We start from the raw sequence: 24,048 nt of genomic DNA on the forward strand, positions 1-24,048 counted from the left end.
TCTTGCACCGTTAGCGAAAGCAAAACTAATGGCAGGTCTTGCGACATTAATGAAAGCAACACTAGATTTCTGCAGCAGCCCCGTGAGTTGGATCTGCTCCGAAATGTAATGGGTTCTTCCTTGGCCCGTGCTAACCCTTTCCACCGGGTTTCATGGGAATCGGGCCTGTAGTGTTTGCGTAATCCTGCTAACAAACAAATTGACCAGCACACAAACGGATCAGGGTGAAAACAAACTCCTGGGCGGAGCTGATTTGTTCAGATTTCAAGAAAAGAAGCTTGATGTACGCAGATAGGGGAGTTATTCGTCACTGTCACTCTGTTTTCTTGCCAAATTACGTACTGTGTGCCCAGAGGCTGTTGTGTTTTGGGGGTTTGAATAACGGTGATGTTTGTTTTAAATGCCTGAGAGCTTAATGAGCAGTGTCAGCAATAAGAACTGTGTTAGGAAGCACAGTCATCCATTACAGGAAAGTGACACATTTTTGTTAACAGTGTGGTTATGGCTCCTTAACGCCATGTACTTCTTGTAATAATGCTCTAACAGAAGAAGTACACTGTACATATCAATAATTAACAACTATAATACTGAAATACATCTCTCCCCTAGTAGTGCATACATCTTACATATGAACACTCAATAGAAAGCATAACATTATTTTTTTTATACAATATCCATGAACTTCCTCAGATAAACACTGAAAAGCAAAATGCCAAGTCAAGGTTGTTAGTAATTTCCACAGAGGTCATTTATAGCCTCTGTGTGGGCATCAAGATGTAACTTCATCAGTGCTGTTTGGGGATGATGTGAGTCTTGCAGACTGGCCGCTGCTCTGTTTGTCCATCTAGGCAGCCCGTAGCAGAAGTGGTCAGGACAACCTGCAGGTTGGTGCAGGGCTGGCGCACTGCCTCCGGAACAGGGTGGGAGGATGTTGGCCACGGGGGCTCCGGACTCCATTACACATGAGTGACTCGCGTTAGCACTTCCGCAGGGCCACTCTCGGGGCAGTGCCAGCACTATTACCTCCTCCCATTGAACTACTGCACTTCCTGAGACTCGTCTCATTGGAGGATTAGAGTGGCTGAGATGGGTGCCATTGGAGGATTGCCTGGCCAGGGGGCATCGTTGGGTCACAGGGGTGAGATGGGGGGATGTGGGTGTCTCTCGTGTGGGGAGTCCTGAGGGACATGGTCCCAAGTGATCTCTGAGCTGCTATGTGGAGCGTAGGGGGCAGCACCTTGGGAACAACCATCATGCTTCAGTTAAGCTCCCGGCCCTCTCACACTTGAATATAACACAGTAATAACAGAGTTTGGACTTCAGCCCTAATTAGAGACACTAGAGTTTTACTGTGGGATATGCTGAAACCTTTCCGCATGACAACTTGTCATTGCAGTTATTTACCTAAGATAATCACAAGCTATAGCAGAGAGTAGATTTTATAATGCCAAATTATGAAGTAAACCACCACTCTTATTGCATTTATGATTGCATTAAAAATAGCTCTCCGATCAAACTTACACACAACTTAGGTAGTTACATTTTTCAGCGCTGATTTATTTGTAAAATCCATCATGAAATACCTAGCTGTTCGCTTGCACATTCAAAAAGAGGTATTTTAACAAGGTCGGACAATATTGTCAGCCGATACCCTCAAGGGTGCCATGATACTTTACATTACATGAAACAGATCAATACTGAGGCCTGACCTCCAGCTGCAGGGGATCTCTTCATCCTGCTTCTGCTTCACACCACACTGTCTCCAACAGAGGACATGTCAGGCCATTCAGCGGGTGCTTCTGTGCAAAGCACAACAGGAAAAGATTCTGCATAGATTCTGATAGTAGTTAAGAGCCTGTATCAAGCCCTGAAAGAACTCCAGTTTCCACTATTCGACCTTTAAAGGTGGAATAGTGGAAATTGGTGTTATTTCAGGCTTGATACAGGCTCTTAAAGGTGGAATAGTGGAAATTGGTGTTCTTTCAGGCTTGAAACAGGCCCTTCAGAATTGAGAGCGTATCTGAGAACTTCTACAGAGAAGAAACAAACACAAAAGGTTTCACAAAGAGTTATTTGTTGAATTCAGTTGAGTGTGCCAAACTTTACTCTATAGGCTTCTGCTTTTAGTAGCTTTATTTTTGTACATCGAGGAATATCAGAAAGGTGAAATCTTTTGAAATGATTGTAGTTCGCTCCATTATGCGTTTAAGAGGCTTTGGCCTTTTCGTTGAAGTGGGCCAATGTTGGGGAGATGGCCACTGATAGGTCACGAGGCATTAAGGCCTTTTGTTTCTCTCACTTTTCCTCATCACATGAAGCTGGTGCTGAATGCTGGTATCCATGCTTTAGAGAGGGATCACTTGAGTCTGTCTGAATGATCTTCGCTAATGGTATTGTAAAGTATATCAAGAGAGCATGATACCACTTCAGCAAAACTCAGTGTTTTTTTCCCCCCAGACTTCACATTTTCGTATTTCAAGTATGACAATAGTGATGATTAAAATGAGAGTATTACCCAATGTCTAAATCTTCATACGGTGCCACTTCTGCTTTTTAAGTTTATTTTGTTGCATTGCTCTTGGAGGACTAACTGTTAAAAATGTTAATCAGGAAACATTTTGTTCCAAACTGGCCCACCTCCCTGTGGACGCCGCTACCACAGACAGATGACGAGACCTGGGCTTGACAAAAGTAGGTCATTAAAGTAGATTAATGCTGTGATTCTAAGAGCAAAGCACAAGCCTTTAATCAAATCCCATGGCTTTTCCACCACAGTTGTTTAGATCTCTGTTATTTTTTACTTTTTTGGTTTTGACCCAGAGTGAACCAAACAATTCAAAGAGCAACGTAAGGGGGGTCGGGGGATGTAATCAACTAAATTGCATCTGGTTTGTTCCTGAAACAAAATCTGAACATTAAGGCAAGGATTACGGAATCGGATTATGGATCAGTAATGTACAGTCATCTTCATTTACTGAGAAAGGGATATCTTCCATTGTGCAATTTTATACATACTATAAATTGGAAATAATAAACTTTTATAGAGGCAATCCCTATTCGCAGTATACTGTATATACATTCAGAGAAAGGGGAATGCTGATGTGTTTGTGTAAAAAATAAACCTGTTAACCAGTTTACTGTCCTATGGCAGTGCCATATGTCTACACAGGCCAAAATGTTTGACACTTCATCATTTTGATTTTTATTCCACACTCCTAATATAACTCATTTGACTTTTTACAAAGTTAAAGCTGCTAGGCACTATAGTGTCTTTATATGCAAACCTCTCATGACTTATTACTCAAGATTACGCAGTCACCACAAAACTAATCACAGTGATACGGATTGATCATTGTACATCGAATCACTTCAAGGTGACTGAGGGTGGCGCGCAGGCCATTTGATTTGGATGATGCATGAGCTGAAGTCATTGACTTAGAGCCCTAATCTCTCACTGAGTACCGACTATGACAAACATTCATCTTCCTGTGGCCCAAGTTCAAGATGACTCACCAAATACATCTACGTGGCCATTCAGTTGATGGACTGATACATTATCTGTACTAACTTCACTGTAGAGTCTGCAGGTATATAAGGGCCTATTATTCTTTTCCGTTTTTTCCCCTCTTCTTTTGTGTGTTTAGTAGCTTTTCTGTGCGTGTAAAAGGTCTGCAAAGTTACAAAGCTCAAAGTACACACCAGAGGGAGTAACTCTCTCCCACAGAAACCACTTTTTTGCAGCTGCCTGAAAGGCCTTGTTGGAATACCTGCTCTTTTCCGACGTTATACGACGATGTATAATATCTCGTAACAGAATCCTCATTGCCCGTCAGAGCAATACACCTCAAGGGATATAGAGGTGTTATTGCTTGATTAAGCCATGGGGAGAAATAAGAATAGTATAGTTTCTGTTCACATCCTCTGCACTCCCCTCAAACGATCACTATGCCATTATGTGAAATTTTAGGTGTATAATATTTTGTTAGATGATTGGTTAAAGTGAATTGAAAGATTGTGTGTATTGATGAGTAACAGCTCACTAAAGCAGTGTGCATACATGAAGCCAGAGTTACAGACACTGGTAAGGCTTTGCACAGTGTAATGAGTTCTGAGTAGTATAAAGTTTTACCGTTAAGAGAATTTATGATGATGGACTGACGTAAGAAAATGAATACTGAACTCTAACACAAAGTTCTGTCATGTCTACATCAACATGCAGGAATCAGCATGAAGAGAAGAATCAATTTATGTAGCAATTTAGTGAAACGGTCCAGAATGCCTAAAACCTACTTAAAAGTTTTATTATTTTTTAGAAGATGAAAATCCTTTATACAGTTTTTATCACTAGGAGAATAAGGAGCGTTACTTATTGTGTAGTAGTTTCGTAAAGTTCACAAGAAAAAAATATTTAAACGTTACAATTGTGAGTCTTTCAAGTGAAATATGAGATATTACAATTGAGAAGGGTGTACCAATACACCTACATCACTTTAATCTAAGCCACTGTAATACATTCAAATTAAAAAATAAACTGAATAAAAGTAGAAACAAATAAAATAAAATAAACATGTATGCCTTAGAAGGTGTAAAACAATGTTGTAAACAACCAGGATCAGTTCTGGGCACTTGCACTGTCTCCTGCTGTCACTGGTAGGTAATGCCTACATCCTACTGAAACGCCCTTGAGCAAGTGATTTTCAGCAACTTAAACTGTATCACTGAAATATTAACGAGCAAAGACGGGGTTATAGCATCAAGGAAGGAAGAAACCGGCTCACATTAACTTGTTGAATATTTATTGTGAGAAAAGATACAGCAGCTGTCAACGCGGTTATGGAATAGGCCTACAGTATCACTTCCTACCTCTGATGGCTTGCTGTTATGAGTTCAGAGACGAGCGCAATGCGCTACGCTTTACACGTTCACACGCATGTCCAACATAGACAAAAAATAGTTTTTGAGTGAGCTCATAGTGTTTCTTCTGGTCTGTCTCCCCACTACACGCGCGTTAGTGACTATTAGACAATCACTCGGGTCATAAACCGAAATGCCACGAGCCCCCGTGATATGACGGTGCTCAAACCACGTGTTTACGTAATGGAAAGCCAATCTTTCAATTCAACCCCTCCTCCTCGTACATTTACAGCACTGAGATCTAAGGCGAAGTGGAATACGTGCAAATATTTTGCGGACGCACAATACTTTTTTTGGAGGAGCGGGATGTCAGTGATGCATTCGTAAAACACTTAAAGATAACAAATCTGACAAAAGAGGACACAAAATACATTTGGTTTGTCGATCAGGGCTTTCAAAAAAGAAAATGAAAACTGTGGTGATTGGAAACTGACCTCGGCAAACAGCTGGTTTCAAGAAGACCACCAAGTGAACTGAGTATTTGGCAATGTGTTGTTTTGTTGGGGCTATCATTGCAGTATTTGCATAGGATGCATCCTCTCCTGGCTTTGGATGCTGTGCAGATCCACCCTTCCTCTGAGTGCTGAACTAATAGGCAATGGTTTTGGGCTCGGAAATCCTCCGTGTTTGACTGTTTTCACGTTAGTGCTGTTTGTTTACGGACTGCAAGTCTTGTCCTGTACTACACATGCAATTTATAGAGTCTATTTTTATTACTGACTACTTGAGGTGGCATTCTTTGTACTTGCAAATAGTAACCTTTATTGCGAAGAACAAGAATTATTTTACCACGTTAATGAAAACGAAGAAGACTTGGATAACACGTATTTTTCTATGATACTATTGGTTGCCCTGTCCTGGAAAACCGATCCATTTGTGTTATTATGCAACCGCAAGGATCTCTTCTATATCAGGGTGTCTAAGCTGCTGGATTGCTCTTCGCCCAAATCAATGTGGTTTCTTTGGAACATTTTCAGCAAAGGAACGCATATGCTGCAGTGTCTTTGTGGCAAGAGTCTTAAGAAAAACAAGAACCCAAGTGGTAAGTCAATATCTGCTTGAGTATTTCTCAGTAACTGCGCTGTTTGGCATTGTTTGCGGTGATAGTGATAGATCTGCAATCATATTTGTGCAGCAAGTAAATGACGGAGTGCGGGGGAATAACTTATCCTATACTAGGCTACCGCTATCAGCAAGCCAGCCTGGGCAAAGCTTTGAACGTCAAAGCCGAAATATTCGGGCTTATGGTAACATAGGACCTACAACTTTTAAACTCATTTGTTGACCCTTATGTTTCAGGTTCTATTAATGGTTAATTCTAGCAACAGTGAGATACTGTTGCTTTTCAGCCCGTCACACGTTTCCCCTTACCTCTCTCTGTGTCATTTGAAGTGCTCCTCGTTTAACTGGTTTTATACCAGGGTTGCTGCTGCAGCAGCATTTTCCCCTGCAACACTTGTCGATTTAATAAGCGGGTCGGTATATGTTTCTGTGATATTTCTCCTGGACCAGTTCAGTCTCATGTAAAATATATTCACAGTTTGGTAAACCAACGTCTCGACGCTTTATTCTTTGCTAAGTGGGGTTACGCTTTTGGGGAAAAGGGACCGGCGATGCTGAAACGTAACGCCGTATTGTTGATTTGAAGCCCACTTTCAAAATATCTGCAGAGTATCAAATATGGAGCAATTGTGCACCATTGTCTCGCTTGCACTACAGTTGCAGACTCACGTTTCTTGCAATAATTCCCAGCTAGCAAGGAAGTGTCTGCGTAGTGAGAATGTAGGTTATTATTTTATAAAGATCCCGTACGAGTCCAATTGACACTGCTTCACGTTTTTTTTCAACAGGCTGTCAGTTGATAATTAAAGGAAGCATTGGGACCATGTTTTGATACATTTAATGAGTAGACGAACGCTTTGAGTGTCACAAGTTGATGTGGTCCTCGGCGACGCTTCTGTCTTCATTGGCACTGCAGTGTAGTAGATCATGGCACATTTGCCTTGCTGACACCCCACGAAACACAACGAAACATAATTTCGTTGTGACTCCCCTCATAACTCACGTTCCACTCTGTATCATCACCAAATGAAGACAGCGTGGGTAAGGTCGGCCTCGTCGTTGGTAGGGTGTCTCGCCAGGACGTGTTTGTTGTGTCAGCACTAATCTAGACAGGACCTCGTGGAAATAAATGAGCTGCAGCAGGAACCCAACTTCCAGAAGTAGCACTCCAGGGGCAATACAGTCAAATCCTGACTACACTAACAATCCGTTCAGATGCGTCTTTTCCTAATTGCCATGCTTTATCCTCATTCTCCTGTGTTCTAATGAATATACATCATAACTTCAGTTGGAAAGTTTTAAAGGACTGATGCAGAGATATATTTTGCTAGCTGCTACACATTCAAATTGAGCCAGATCACCATGGGGTCATTGTTGGAGTTCCAAGGGCTAAGAAATTACGATGTGTATACTTTTGACACACACACACACACACACACCAGCACACACACACACACACATCAGCACACACACACACACACACACACACACACACACACACACACACACACACACACACACACACACAGATGCCCTATATTTTAGTCGTTATGGCCATTAAAATGACTGGAAGAAGAAGGTGAAAAGTCCTGATCGTCTGTGACTTGCCCGCAGGGCTGGTGACTGCCACGTCAAAAGCAGCACTTTTTCACCCACTTTAAGGACACCATCATCTCCCCCATTCTTTGTGTGATTAGAGGTAGCAAAGCATGAGGTTCCTGATTACTTTCCCACCGCAATTACCGCCTTAGCTGCACGGCACTAATGAAGTCACAGGACTGTTACCTCCGCGGCCTTCTGGATGGAAGTCTTACCGTTCAGTTCCTGGGCCCGTATTTTTTGAAACATAACGGAAAGGCAGAGAGAGGGGGGTGCGGCGTGTCAGATACAGTAGTGCACAGGGAAAGTGTTAGTGTCTACCATTAGTGCTATTGAATAGTGTTCTCCAGTCAAATTCTTGTCTCAGTGTTCTGTAAATGTGCTGTTGATCCTATAGCTTACAGATCTAATCTTGTTTGCTGACTTGTCTCTGGAAACTGTTTCTATTTCAAATCTGCTTGCACCTTCTAATTGAATGATATCTGAATTTATTTCATGATTATATTCCACAATATTGTAAAAACAATATATGTTTACTTCCTTGTTGTCAAGTTGTCTTTAGGAACGGAATTTTTTGGCTTATTTGAAACAGTTGATTTTTTGCAGTGTAATGTGTCATATGAGATCCTTCGTACAATAAATACACTTATAACTTGATGGTAGCTAAATATTGACAGAATCTGTTAGATGGCTTAGCACGGATGACAACAGCGTGACATGACCCTTTCAGAGTTCAGACAAACACTGCCATTGGAGGTTTATTCTATTACCGTGATTGGTGTATATTGATCAGTCTCCTGCTTATGTTTCCCCCAAAGACTCCCCACCCAGATGTTGTCTACAGGAGAGTAAAGACAAGGCGTTACCCTTTGCGTAATGAGCAAATAAATGATGCCATGGATTCAGATTAAGTGATATTAAAGTGTTGAGATCCGGACTAGTCCGGAAATGATCCACCTGAGCCAGTTGCAAATGGTACATTGAATAGTTGCTGATAATGGTGTTGTTGTCTGTCTAGTTTTGAATTAGTCGTGGACAGGTAACAAAGCCTGATGCAGTCAGCTGAAAAACCATCTGCCACTGTGTCTGCCTGTTTATCTTCTTCATTGTCAGATACTGTCTTTTTTATGGAACATTATTTACAGAGGCTTTGTCAGAGAAGGACGCTGACATTCGTTCCAAATATTTGCTTCCCCTGCCATATCAACCGCAACTTACAGCTGAGAGGCTCAGGATGATTTTCAATCTTTCTCTCACATTTGTCGCACTTACTCTCGCAGTTCTCATTGCCTTGAAGGTTATCGTCTCGGTTGATTGATATCACCCCACCCAAGTGTAAGTTTGCCGCCCCCTCTGTGAGAAAGTTAGCCTCAGCTGTGTGCCAGTTCTTTCTCCTGCACCACTTTGCTACAACAGCCTCATCTACTGGACACCATTAGGGTTGTTGCTGTGACCCAGGGCCCAGCATGGGGCGCTTCCTTGCTGTGTTCCTTCAGATAAACCCCTGAACTCCACAGAGTAAGTAAGTAAGTAAGTGAAGCCGGAGTCTGAGCGAGCACATAATTAATTCAATTAGATAATTAAGGAGCGGGTTGGAATGAAACCAGGCAACCCCTTACAGCCGCGCTGAGGGTACAGCTTGATTGGGCATGACGGCAAACGCTCTGCAGAGTGGGGGCGTAGAGGCGGACAACAAGACGCTCGCTTAGAATCCTTAAAACACACAGTTCCCCATGACATATACTAATGACAAATAAACATGTGTACTGTGCACGTCCACACGTGCCACACAGACACACAACAATATATGAGCTCACAGACACACACACAGACACACACACACACACACATGCACACACACACAGGCTGACACACAAGTTCTGACTGTCACACACACAAAGGACGAAGAGAGAGGAAGAGTGTGTGTGTGTGTGTGTGTGTATGTGTATGAGGTCTCCTGCTGTCTGTGCTGACGAGACCCAGGTGGAGAGTTGCCGTGGCGTCCCGTTGCAGATGCAGAGGCTGCTGTGGCCTGTGAAGCTCTGGGGGGAACGAGCCTCTACAGAGGACTGAGGGTTGTGGCCTCCTCCTGCAGCGGCTCCCCACTGCAACACAGCAATTCAGTTCAATTCAATTTTATTTATACAGCGCCAATAACAATTGAAATTGTCTCTAGGCACTTTACAGAGCCCAGAGCCTGAACCCCCTAGAGCAAGCACTGAGGCAACTGGGGCTACGAAAAACTCCCTTTTAACAGGAAGGAATCTTGAGCAGACCCCATCTCTGCTGACCCACTGAGAGCAGGGGGGCATACAGAGAGCTATCCATGTGTGGTCCACTGGAATGGAAGGTAAAACAGAGTGCACACACACAGAGAATAGAGAATACTGGGTTGGATTAGAATATAGTAATTTAGTTCAGAAAATAATAGAACAGAATGGAACACACACACACACACACACACACACACACACCCAAACACCTACATTATCTATTAGAGTGTTATACATTCATGCAGCATCGTTATTCTGTGTAAGCATTCTTACCATGTTCGTAGTCAGGTTGCGGTACCCAGGGTTAACTCTACGCTGCTGCAGCACTTTGTGTGTTTGTGTGCATGTGTGTGTGTGTGTTTGCTTGCACTAGTGCCATTGTCAGCATTTTTATTATTCACTCAAATTGTTGATTAAGTGCAGGGACATACATTTTATGTATAAGCCATGCCTTACTCCTGCTCTGACGATGTTTATATGTTCCTCATAAATGCTTAATACGTGCTCTATCTACTCATGTTCTTACAACCCATGTGGGCCATGTGTGTGTGTGAGTGTATGTGTGTGTGTCTGTGTTTGTGTGTGTTTGTCGGCATGTCGATAGCTGTGTGAGCACATGTGTGTGAATGTGTGTGTGTGTACTCATATGAAGAGAATTGTGTAATTACAAGTGTGTTTATGTGTGTGTCTGTGTGTGTGTTTGTGTATGGGTCTTCATGTAATATCAGTGCATTGTACAGTGTACTATATGTATGTGTTTGTGTGTGTGCATTCATGTGGTGAGAGTGTATGTGTATGTCTGAGCATGTGTGTGTGTGTGAGCGTGTGTGTGTGTGTGTGTGTGTGTGTGTGTGTGTGTGTGTGTGTGTGTGTGTGTGTGTGTGTGTGTGTGTGTGTGTGTGTGTATGTCTGAGCATGTGTGTGTGTGTGTGTGTGTGTGTGTGTGTGTGTGTGTGTGTTTGTGTCTGTGTGTGTTTCTTTTCCAGAGCACTGATTTGAAGCCTCAGGCAATGTGTAGTAACCTGTGAAGGACCCCTGACAGGTCGAAATGAGGGGTTGGGTCAGCGCAGATCAGCCAATGGGTGCTGCATTCACACACACACACGCACACACACACACACACACACACACACACACACACATGTGCGTGCGCAGCTGAGGCTGGCTGTTCATTAGAATCCTCACAAGCTGTCTGGAGAGAGGGAGAGAGAGGAGGGGAGAGGGGGGGAGAGATTGGGCAGAGGAAGACAGAAGTGGAAGAAAGAAAGGAATAGAAGACAAAGAGTCCGACTTGGTAAGGAAGTGGATAAAGAGGTAAGAAGAGAGAGAGAGAGAGAGGAAATGAGAAAGAGTGAGGAGGAGAGAGAAAGAGGGAGGGCAAAAGACAGTGACAAGGAGAAAGAGAGAAAGAGAGAGAGAAAAAAGAGATATAAATATTGTGCCACAGAGAGAATGATGAACTCTCCCTCTCTCTCTCCCTCTCTCTCTCCCTCTCTCCCTCCCTCCCTCCCTCTCTCTCTCTCTCTCTCTCTCTCTCTCTCTCTGTCTCTCTGTGATGAGGGCCGTTGGCATGTGTGAGTTTGAAAACCATGAAATGTCTATCGGGCTGTGAGCACATCAGGCCTGATGTGGCAGTCCCCAGTCCCCCTCTTCCCACTTCCCACAATGCATTGGGCCAGAGGGCCATGGCCTCATCTGTGGAGTGGCCTCATTCCCCCCACACACTGGCAATGGACCGGGCTCTTTCTCTCTATCTCTGTTTCTCTCTTTCCTCTCTCTTTTAATGGAAACTTTCTTTTCCTCTCTGCAATGTTTGTCCACTTTAAGTGTTTTTTGTTGCTTGCTTGGTAGTTCTACATTGTGGCACTGCACCTCTCAAGAGAGATATTAAGACATATATAGTTGTGTATGTAATGTATGTATTCAGTGAAGTCAATTGACTCTCATAGCTCCTTCAAACAAAGGGTTTTCTGATGGCCACCTTATGCAGGTGTAGTCCCATCCAAGAGTACATGGACACACATTGTTTGGTGATTTGGGGCATCCTTCTTGTAAATTCTTCCATGATTCGGAGGCACAGCAGAAAGCGCATTTTCCCCGCCCTGTTGAGATAACACCGTGAGAAAAAGTAGAATTACATGTGCATTTTAATAACCGAGTCTTGCTGATGCGGGAGATTTTTCTCGCTGAATGTAATTCTCACCTTCGAGCAAGTGTCAGTGCGTTTGCCGGAGTTATATATATCCAAAACCCCCCTACTTTGCAAATCATACCCTGGTAGATAAAAGAGGAACTGAGAGTTATTATAATGTAGCAGTGCGTTTAATTCAGACAGAGCATGAGCTCGTTTCTGGAAGAATTGAATCTGACTCGGAGAGGCGAGGGGAGCAGACTACCACCAGGATAATGAAAGGGGTTTGTGGTGGGCCTAATGAGAACAACAGGACACAGTGTCTCTCCAGCAGACGAACTGCGCTGATGCAGGCCTGTCGAGTCACAAACATGCAATTACTGTCAATTTCATAAAAAAACCCTCCACTGATGGAGTTATGTACATTTGTGTGGCTGGGACTGGTTTTAACCTGAGAGTGAGCCTGTAGGCGCTCATATTAGAGCCCTGCATTGTGACCTCACTGAGCAGTGTGTGTGTGTGTGTATGTGTATATGTGTGTGTGTATGTGTATATGTGTGTGTATGTGGGGGGTGGGCGGGGCGTTCAGGTCAGGTGTAGGTTGGCAAGCTGTTGCCCACGACGGCCGATTGTATTTATACTGCGCTTTTCCTCTCAGGGTTAATTGAGTTATGACACCTTCCTGTTTACTGATCTCGCCCTTGAAAAGCCCCAACCCCTTTGGCAGTGACATGTGGGCAGAGGTGGTCACAGTGGTGGCAGTGGTGACGAGATGGGGAGGGTTTGAAAGTCATAGGGCCATCTCAAATTTCCCTTCTCCCGCTCCACGTCGGCATAAGGCAGCATTTAAGGCGGCATAATTAATACAGAGGGTAAGGGAGGTCCGTGACGCTTGGCCGCAGTGAATTTCCATAAAGATGCCATCAGGTGTGTGTGTGTTTGTGATGTGTGGTGCTGAGGCTGAGGGGCCGGGACGCCTGGAGGCTGAGCGGCGCTGGCAGGGTGCCCCGTGTTTGGCGGCCCTGGCCTTGACTCCACATGGAGGACGCGCCGGGGTCAGTTAACTCGATTAAGTCCCATGGATTTCAAGTACTTCAGACGTTGAGTTGTGTACGTGTGTGCGTGTGCATATGTTTTTTTTTGTGTTTTAAGTGTGTATGTGCAAGCTATACCTTTTGTGTATTTGACTAAATTGTGACTGAAATTGTGAATGGCTATAACCCCTCATGCTGTGTAGATCTGTGCATGTGTATTGATCTGTATTGTACATGTTGCAGTTGAGGTGTTATTCTTGGGGTTAGCGTGGCGATGGACGTAAAAAGACCCTGTTCCTCCTGTGTTTAGGCTTCTTTTAGGGCTGTTGTTATGACCATTATCTTTGTCTCTCACAACCAGTAATTTCACATCTAGTGATTCAGTGGCACAAGTATTTCTCATCTGCAACTGAAGAAAAATGCCATCAATACTTCATATAAATGCAAAGTAGACAACCATTTTCTTCTTTAGGCAGTTTCAATATTTAAAACCAAAAGCCAAAAATATTGTTCTAGAATATTTTATACTAGTTATTACTTCAGGACTCCTTCATATTAAAAACTAAATTACGTGAATATTTCAAACTGATCGCCGCTGTGAAGTGTTTCCATAGAAACTTTTCTTGACGTGCGTCTCGGTGAAATCCCGAGTACATGGCACACTATGAGCTGGCTTCAGCACTGTGCTGGGTGACTGACATTTTACTGCAGTATTGTGTATCCCAGAGTTTTGTGTGTCATACATGCATTCGACGCCTTTTTTGTTTGCGAGACAATGTGCTTCAATTAATACCCATCGCCCCATGTGCTGACTACACAGGGTCCTTTCTTGTTTTGACATTTCCCAAGCTGGCAGCATGATTAATTGGCCGCAGAGAGAGAATTGCTTCATCCTTTGTCTCGTAAGTGGTGGTGTGTCTCTGTGTCATCCGCCTGTGATGCTAGCCCGGGAAGCTTTTTAGCAGCACTGAGTTATGGCACGAGGAGGAATGTGCTGTCCTGCCTGATGTAGCACAGTGGAAAGGAGTCTTTTTTAACTCTACGCTGATTTTGTTTTCATCCAGAAAATCAAGGAGGAATAGATGATGTAACCATGTAACTGTGATGGAATATTTCACAATGGTAGTGCACTGTGGCCTTTTAGTGAGTAAACTTAACTTGTATGTATTTCACTTTGTTTTTGGCATATTTGTGGTATTTGGCAACACTGTGGACAGTAAGTACTCTCAGCCATTCTGTTGGGTGTTTTGTTGTCATACAAACCTCTTGATGACAGTAGCCAATATGAGTTCAGGTTCTAAAATCGAATTACCAGCAACCTCGTGATTCTGTGGGCTGGTGCTTAGTCCTTTTTAAGCCACTAAGGTTTGTGGAAGGTCAATCCTTAATGTAGTGCTGCAAGTTATTGTAGTGGAGCCCATTTTGAAGCGCACCATTATGGGGAGCAGTTTAAACTCAGACGCTTTAATAGAGAGGCTTTAAAGAGGTTAGGCTTTGCAGATTAAATATAAGTATCTATTACAAATGCCTTTTACAGACTCTCCACTGTCCAGAATCTTTTTTGACAGCACAAGATGATAATTTGATTAAAGTATAATACTAACACTTGCTGTATCCCCTATTATAGACAAAGTCTATCATTACCATGCAAGACACTAATTAATAGTGTGTAATAGTATTTTATACTCTGTCTTTGTATATCCCCAACCCTAAGCCTATCCCTTGTTTCGAATATCAATAGCTGCTAGTCTTTCTTGAGTATTTCTATTAAACTTTACTTAACGCTACTGAGTCCCTCTGGACCCTCTGTTGCAAAGGCTATGGACTACAACGTGTGCCCTAACTTTGCATTCAAAATGGCTCATCACTGCTGAAATTCATGCTTCTCAGCTGAAAAGTGATGTTTGCCAAACTGTGTCAAATGGGGTTTTAAATGGCAGTGTTATTCATCACAGACTTGGCCAGCGTAGATGTTCCTCATGAAGCCACCTTTAAAATGGGTATGTCCGTACTGCACAGCATGGCACAGATCACCTTTAAAATGGGCATGTCCGTACTGTATAGCATGGCACAGATGGATATGGACCGAGCCCTCCGTGGTGTCAACCTCTCTCTCACTCTTTCTCCTTATCTCTTTGGTCTCTCTTTCTGACTCACATGCTAATTTTCTCTCTTTCTTTCTCTGTTTTTCTCAATCATTCTCTCTTTCTCTCCTTCCCTCGGCGCTCTCTCTCTCTCTTTCTCTCTCCTCCCTGCAGAGCTCCACTCAGGCTCCAATAAATCATTGGGTGTTATGAAACATCCCGTGTTCCCAATAATAGCCCGTTGTGATGCCCCCAGTCCCCCTTCTGTTGTGGGACAGGGGTGTGTGATGTTGCCTAACGAGGCTCGTCTCCTCTCCTTTGACACACGGCTCCTCTCCTCTTCTCTCCTCTCTCCTTTCCTGTCAGTAGGCTCAGAAGTGCTGGTCACGTGACCACAGAGGGAGGCTGCAGCAGTCGTCTACTGAAGCGGCACAGGTGGAGCTGCCTTGATTTACCACCAAACAAGCCCCCGGGGCAATGGGGGGGTGGGTGGGTGGTGGTACTTGAGGGTATTACTGTGTTGTGCTCTTGTGTGTCCTCATGAACTGTCTTGTATGAATTAATCATTGCAATAAAAGCAAGTTCCATGACCCTCCTGCGCCGGAAGCCCCTTTGGATAGAAGCGTCTGCTAACTGCCACTTCGTTTCAGTTTGTCATCGTCAGACAAAACATTGTGTTTCAGAAAAACAAGAACTCAAACTGTTTAATTGAAAAACACACATAGTCAAACTGTTTTGGAAATGATGATTTAAAGAAGACAGACACTTGGCACTGTCACTCTAAGATAGGTAAGCCATCCCCAGATGAATCGTGAGCTTTTAAGACTTCAGCCTTTCAAAAGAGTGTTTGTGGACGCCAGGGCCCTTCTGAAGTTTGACTTTGATTTGAAGAGAATGGCACTCTGTTTGATTGCAAGGTCTGTCCATCCAGTGAAGTTTTTTACAAAGTCTTTTTAAGTCTTTCGTTTGACTTTAGAGCTTTCAGAAGTGGTCTTGTGAACAGTGGTATTAACCCTGGGTGACACACTCACTTTGCTGAGCTGATTTTGCGTGCGTTATTGGAGGCACTTTGAGTTGGTGAAGTCCTTGAGTGTCTTTGTTAGTATTGGATCTGTACTTTATACATTGGTATTCTTTACATGGCTTTTATTTGAAGTAATTGACTTTATTTTATAAACACACCTGTGATGTCTTTACTATGCTGTAAATACAGATAAAGGATATGTCTTTAAGCAAATGGAAAATTCAGTAGTCCTTGAGTGTGAAACTCTGGTAAGAATAACACAGCAGACAGGGCGCACAAGTGGTGTGTGTGAGTGTGTGTGTTTGTGTATGTGAAATGGTGGGTCGTGTGCCTTAGTTTAACCTCTCCTCTCCCCTCGCCGGTTCGCAACGTCGGCAGCACGCCGTGTGCATTGAGCGCGCTGGTTTCTGCCTTTCATCTGTCAGATGTGTTTATCTAGCTTCCTCCTCCTCTTCATCCTCCTCCTCCTCCTCCTCGACCTGCCTGAGTTTCCTGTGTGGAGTCAGCAACACACACACACACACACACACACAATGCCCCAAGGCAAGGAGCTGTGGATGGCAAACTACAGGCTCTCTCTCTCCCTCTCTCTCTCTCCCTCTCCCTGTCCACACAGTCTGAATCCATTCCCTTACTCTTCTCTGTTCGCTCTACAAAGATGCCTTGCGCGTGGATGCTGGAACGAGACCAGCTGTTCTGTTTGGCCTTTGTTTGTTTGTCTGTTTGTTTGTTTGTTTGTTTGAGAGTGTCTATCTTTCTGTTTGATAAACATGTTTTTCCCCACTGTGCAGCAGTTATTTTAGAGAGCTGTTTGTTATTTATCCAGGAGGTGTGTTTGCATTATAACTATGCCTCTACTGCATGAATGAGAGAGTATGGTTGCAAGCTGCTAATATAGTACCTCCTGTTTGCATACTACTAGACACAGAGGCTACCTCTAAACCATACTAAAAAAACAACCCACTGTGTTGAACATCCTAGAATGGTCTTCAGTAGTTCCAGAAAAGCAAAGGGAATTGTGTTGAATTACATTTTTCCTTTGTTAACGACAGGACCCAAAATCGTAACGACATATACATGTGAAGTCAAGTCAAAATAACTGCTACAAACATTGAAATATAGTGTTAGATGTCAAGCTTTCTCTGAAAGTACTGGTTCCTTCCACAAGTGGTTTGTTTTATGCAACAAAGGGTAAAAAAATGCCACTGCTTGAAGCATGTAGTCAGTGTAATGTATGTCAGCACAGACCTTTTAGATGGGTGGCAAAACCATGCTGTTTTGAGAAATAGGGGCACGTTTAGAACGCTGTTCAGCCAATCAGGCTGCATATAGTTGAGGACCAGATTTGTTCCAGAGTCTGCTGTTTTCTGGGTTGTTTATTGTCCAATCAGAACTCCTTTCACCAAAACCATAAATAGGCCATCTCCTATCTCCTGATCCCCTCTTGAAGACCAGCTTCTTTTACACACCAGCTTATGTGCCTGTCACTTTAACACTCAGATGTAAGTGTCCCCCCCGCCCCTATACACACACCCCTCCCTTCCCCAAAACAGCATCCATCCATCCATCCATCCATCCATCCGTCCTACACTGTGAGCTGAGCTGATACAATCTCATTAAGACAGTGCCCCTGTCCCTGCCATGTGGTTCTCAGTCATATCCCCGGCAGCTTAGTGAAGCCAGGAGAGGGAGAGGGCTTGCCGTGGCTATCATAAAAAAAGAAATAAAAACACGGTTGGGTTATGCTGGTGGACTTGTAAACCTGGAGGCAGTGGTCTGACTCTGAGGTGGCTGGAGGCGTCTTTTCCCTCTGGCTGCTGTTCAGTCCTGAACACTGATCTCACGTCAGTGAGTGAGCCTGAGCAGAGGCTGGCAGAAGTGATGTGATGGGGGGGGGGGGGGCTTTCAGAGCCGGGGATTTTTTTTGGAGCTCCCTGGCACGCCATAGAGGCTGCAGTAAGTGGAGACTATTTACAGTGTAAACGGTATGAATAACCCGCATGTGTGAATGGTTGTCTCTCAGCTTGCCTGCCTCAGTGTGAGTGTGTGTGTTTGGGGCGTGTGTGTGTGTGTGTGTGTGTGTGTGTGTGTGTGTGTTTGTGTGTACGCAGTAGTGGCAGCAACAGTGGCTGCCATCTCTCTCTTCCTCCCTCTCGCCATCTCTCTGCTTCCCGGTAGCTGAGGGATCTGAACAGGAGGTTGTGCGGTACACTGTGTAAATTTTTGGTGCAGTGCAGTAGGCAGTATAACATCACCTCTCTCTCTCTCTTTCCCCCTCTCTCTCTTTCTCTCTCCATCCCTCTCTCTTTCTCTCTCCATCTCTCTCTCTTTTTCCCTCTCCATCTCTCTCTCTCTCAGTGTGTGTTTGTTGTTTTTTCATCACTCTTATAGAGCCATGGAGCAATTCCAGACAGTTTTGCCCCCCCCCCCCAACAAAAAAAAAATGCATTAGTCCCAGAGTTTCCAATTCATCCATCATAGTTGGCACCCTCTGCTCTCTATCGCCTTCCATTTTTACCCCGCTACATAGATATCTTTGTCAACGCTTTGTGCTGACCCCTCTGGAGGCTCTCTGTTCTCTCCCAATTAAAATCAGTCCCCATCTCTTGCACCGTCCCCAGACTCTAACTCCTCACCTCCACTGGTAATGAGACTGCAGCTCGTGCTCCAGTCCAGTCCTGGTAGGGGTAATTGCGGGTACATTCTTAATTACTGTATTCATTCTCTTTTTCTATTGCTATTTACAGTGTATGCTCCGAACTAATGGTATGTGTTTGCCAGTGCGTTTATTTCTCCTAGTGCGCTAATGAAAAGGAACGAGAAGGATTTCTCTCTCTCCATGTCTCTCTCTTTCTTTCTTTCTCTCTCTCTCTCTCTCTACTATGAAAGCAGAGAGATAAATGTTGCGGGAACGATCTGACCTTGACTTTCTCTCATTCTTGTGGGTGAAAAGCAAACAAGGTGGATTTCTGAGGCACTGCTTGGATTCTAGAGATGCACAACATGACCAGCCCCGTTCACACACTGCAAGGCCTCAGACAGATGCACTGTTGGGAGATGCAGATGCACTCTTCTTCTTACCCACACACACACACACACACCTGGCTCTATTTAAAAGAGTCATAGGGAACAATCACCAGATGTCCCTTGAAAAAAAGAGAAAAGCTCTCCGATTTCCATGGAGACAATTGTTGCTATTTCTGTCGTAAGTCATGTTCACCAACAGTCCAGTTCCACCTCGCTGTGCAAACATCTTCTAAAGAAGAAGTGTTTGGCTTGTCCTTAGAGAAGAGTGTTTGAAGGTACTGCTTTGAACCACATCTCAGGTAGATGTCTATTGAAGTTCAGCTTGTTGGCATGCTTGTCAGCAAAAGTTTTTTCATCTAGAAACAATTGTAAAGCTTGTAGTGTTGGCACTTTTGTTTTGTAACGGTTTATCAGATAATTCACCCAGAAAGGTTCTGCATGTGTTATTTGATATAAAGAAGATATTGCTGGCTCAGACAGGGCTGAACTAACATTCCATCTGTTGGGTAGAATCCTTATACTGACTGATGTTTGCACAAACAGCTTTGGCAAGAGATAACTCTAGCTTTGTAACTGTTAGAGTTGTGTTTTTGTAAGAACAATTGCTTCAATGTAGGATTTAAGTCTTGTTTCCGAAACTGCCTCAGAATTTGCTCTAATCCAGCAAAGTAAACAGACACTGTTTTGAGATCAGTTTTGTGTCGTAGGTTATGCTACTCAACTATGATAAAGGCTTCTCACAGCTGATCCCTCATCATCTGTCCGTGTGACTTGAGTATGTTTACACATACTGGCCAGCAATTAGTCACATACTGTTTCACCGAAGCTTCAGTTGCATGTAAGCGACCCAGCAGCAGCAGTACTTAAGGTGCTTGACATTTTTCCAGAGGTAACCATCAGCCTCAATCCGGCAGCAGATAAGGCTGAGCGGCAGCGTGACTCTGGCACATCGGCCGAGGGCCGAGGGTGTTAGAGAGGGTGTGAGAATCCATAAAGGCCACTGACAGACATGCAAAAATCACATTCAAGCTCCAAGCGCCACACACGTAGGGTCCAGTCGAAATGTCTTATGCTGACTTTGTGGAGATTGTGGAGAAGCGTGTGCGCAAAGCTATCAAACACGAGGAGGAAAAAGGTGAGTGAGGGTGGTGTGAAATAGGATGTGTGGGAACTACCTGACCACCCATACTAACCCCTGAGAGTCCATACTTACCCCTGAGAGTCCATACTTACCCCTGAGAGTCCATACTAACCCCTGAGAGTCCATACTAACCCCTTAGAGTCCATACTAACCCCTTGGAGTCCATACTAACCCCTTAGAGTCCATACTAACCCCTTGGAGTCCATACTAACCCCTGAGAGTCCATACTAACCCCTGAGAGTCCATACTTACCCCTGAGAGTCCATACTTACCCCTGAGAGTCCATACTAACCCCTGAGAGTCCATACTTACCCCTGAGAGTCCATACTAACTCATTAGAGTCCATACTAACCGCTTAGAGTCCATAGTAACCCCTGACCACCCATACTAACCCCTGACCACCTGTACAAACCCATGACAGTCCATACTAACCCTCACCACCCATACTAACCCCTGACCATCCATACTAACCCCTGACCTCCCATACTAACCCCTGAGCATCTGTACTATCCCCTGACCACCCATACTAACCCCTGAGAGCCCATACTCTAGTGCACTGCAACCTGAAGTTCTCTGATGGCATCTCACAACTAAAGGCATTGACAAACGCATGAACAAAGAAGATTTGAAAAAAAAATGTCAGCATCCCCAACAGTGTGTGTGAGGCTCATTTGGCTACTTTGGGTTACTTTTGGACCCTTATTATTGAACAATATACTATGCAAAAATAAACTATAGAAGTATAATTGAAATAACAGTGCAGTGTGCTCTTGTGGCGAGAGCAAAACCACTCAGACTTTGTTTTTGTCTCCTAAGTCAGCATTAGACATTTGAAACTTGGAGAAAAACCTTTAAAAAAAAAAACGATTCTATGTTGAACTGAACGGGTGATCAGTTTGTCACTTCTGTGGAACCTCATCTGAATGTCAGTTTCAGATTCATTCTTCCCCTACAGATTTTTGTCTAGATGGCCAGGGTGGTTGTAGTCAAACCTTATGGCATCTATAAAAGTTCAGTCTGAAGGTATGAGCACAGTACATGGGTTTGGTGCAGACAAAAACAACAACAAAGATAAAAAACGGATGACTGCAGTGCAGATGACGAGTCTTGCAGCTCTTGCTTCTGAAAAGTATCTGCTTTTACTGCCATGGAAGAGAAAGAGGGAGAAAAGGAGAGAGAGAGTGTCAGAGAGAGGGAGAGAGAGAATATAATTTCATTATGCATGCACTGCATTCAGATCACCCTCCCTGCTCTTTCTCTCTCTTCATCTCTCTCTTTCTATCTATCTATCTATCTCTCTGTCTCTGTCTCTCTCTCCTTTCCTGTCCTGAGTAAAAAATGAAGAGGTGGAGGTTTGGTAATTAAGTGTAGTGGTGGCATTCGGGGAACAGGACTGGAGCAGGAGCACGTACCGCAGGGCTACATGACTGCCAACTCTCTCTCAGCCCTTTGCTGGACTAGTCTCCCCAATCCAACCCCCCCAGAAACGCATCCAGCAATGCAGTCGGGGGCTGTGGTCTGGATGCTAGCTGTGCTGGTGGTTGTGGAGATGAGGAGAGGGGTGGTGAGGGTGCACTGGAGCCTGTATGTGTGATGCCTCTTCTCTGGGCTCCTGGTGTCTGTCTACCCACTGCCTGCTCGCCTGCCTGGCTTCCACGGAGCAATGATTAGACTAGAGGCTCCACAGGGCGGGCTGATGACGGCAACGCCAGTCACTACACATCACGCACGGTTGGCTCCCACTTAAACCTCTCAGCACTCCTGTTATCTCTCGGCGTGTGGTTATGTGCGCATACACACAAATACACACACACAAACTCACACACACACATGCTCACACACACACTCCTACAGCACTCTCATCACATGTTGTCACACACACACACACCATCACACTCTCGCACACTTTCACAGCACTGGCATTGCATGGACATACACACAAACATGCTGGACTGTTCCAAGTAGCAGGGAGCAATCTGAGGGCCCCTTGTCCACCAGGCCCTGCTGGGAGGTCCATGAAGTGTGATCTGCATCCAGTGCCCTGCCTGTTTTCATGAGCGGAACAGAGCCTGGCTTTACAAACACAGCCTGATGCCATGCTAGGCAGCCATTAAGACTAACAGGCACCAACAGAGAGAGAGAGAGAGAGAGATAGAAAGAGAGATAGAGACTGAGGGGGAGAGACAGACTCAGAGAGAGGGACAGAATATGAGACTGAGAGAGATATGTTGATATAGGATATATGCACACCAGCTAAAAAAGAAAAGTAAAGAGAAAGAGACCTAAACATGAAGAGTGAGCGTCCATTATCAAGTACTTAGCGTATTAAGACCATATTCCGTCAGGAAGAGCGAAGAAACACAGAAAGCCAGACACGGGAGTAGCAGAGCGAGGACAAACATAACACACACGTATTACACTGTCCATCTCCTCCATCTCCCCCAGTGCTGTTTACATTTCCTAGCCATTAGCGCTCTTTAGTTGTCCAAACACATCCCACGCCAAGTTTCATCTAACCTTCTAGCCCCTTGGTTGGAGCACAAGCACTGGCTCAAAAGATGGGCACAGAGATTTCAGACACTGTGGAACCTCTGAGATGATTTAAGGAGATTGTCCATTTCCCTTGGCAACCGGGTAGGAATGAACAGCCAGCGTGCCAATCTCAGGGCATCTAGAGTGCAGCTGTAGTCTTTATGCTTATGTGTTTGAATTCAATTATGAAAAGCAGAAACAGTGATCCATGAATCCTTTGTTTATGTAGGGAAACACTGAACCAGTATGGCCCTTCTTCTGCAGTGCCTGTTTGCTAGTGTTGTGTATACATTTTTGAGGCTGCAGACCTGATGGAGAGAGAAGCATGGCTGTCATTCGCACAGATGAAAGGGAAAATGTGAATGAGTCATTTCTGAGATTTATTCATCTCTGCTCTCCTGGATTTTAGGAGGCTTCGGGAGATGAGTGCATTCATACTGAGCTCTTTCAAGCTCGCCTGTGCTTCAATCACACGCACTCATTGAGTTTTGAAACAGCTGCTTGTCATCAACAACCCTCCCTGGATTTGACCGTTCTCCCTACACTGTAACATGATTTAGGGACTATGTGAAAGTAATGTTTTCTTTTTTTTTCGGAATTCAGTGTATTAACATTAGATCTAAATCACAGGAACTATTCATTAAGATGGGGAAGCAAGATTATATGATAGTGTGTATTCTTTATATATTCCTACATGTTGTTAAGCTACGTTTTACATTAAAGCAGTTCTCTTAATTTTCTGCTTTATGCACTTTAAGCTGATTGGTCCACTGGCTTGAAGGTGTTATTTAAAGTTTTCAGCCGATTTAGGCTAGACTTTTTTGAGTGTGTTTGGCCTCTTTTGAAAAAGATCTTTAAAATTCACTATTCTGTGTGAAGGTTGTACTCAACAGTGAAATCAGGGAAATCCTTCCATTCCACATATGAATAAGAATGTGTGTTCGCTCTGTGTGTATTTGAGTGTGTGTGTGTGTGTGTGTGTGTGTGTGTATGTGTGTGTGTGTGTGTGTGTGTGTGTGCGCGTGTCTGCTTTGAGTTGAAAGGGTGGCGTCTGTCTCTGATTAGGGGTCGCTAGTGTTTGTCTGCTCCCGACTGACAGACACAAAAGGACACACAGCCGATAGGTGGCCTGCCTCCATGCCCCTGTCGCTTGCATCTCTCTCTCTCTCTCTCTCTGGTGGGAGGTGTGAATGCTGCCACAATACCCACTATCTAAATATAGTCCCT

At 44.1% G+C, this 24,048-nt stretch overlaps 1 protein-coding gene across 1 annotated transcript in view; it reads left to right on the forward strand.

Annotated features, from left to right (window-relative positions):
* Positions 1 to 5,730: 5,730 nt before the first annotated feature.
* Positions 5,731 to 24,048, forward strand: part of fgf14 (fibroblast growth factor 14) — a gene marked incomplete at its 3' end in the record, with an annotated part of 128,188 nt that continues 109,870 nt past the window's right edge. The window contains exon 1 of the mRNA XM_080838653.1: positions 5,731 to 5,956. Coding sequence (XP_080694779.1) covers positions 5,749 to 5,956 — 208 coding nt within the window. The 5' untranslated portion in view covers positions 5,731 to 5,748. The remainder of the gene's footprint in view (positions 5,957 to 24,048) is intronic.

This window comes from Sprattus sprattus, assembly GCF_963457725.1.
Source record: "Sprattus sprattus genome assembly, chromosome: 5".
Classification (NCBI taxonomy): domain Eukaryota; kingdom Metazoa; phylum Chordata; class Actinopteri; order Clupeiformes; family Clupeidae; genus Sprattus; species Sprattus sprattus.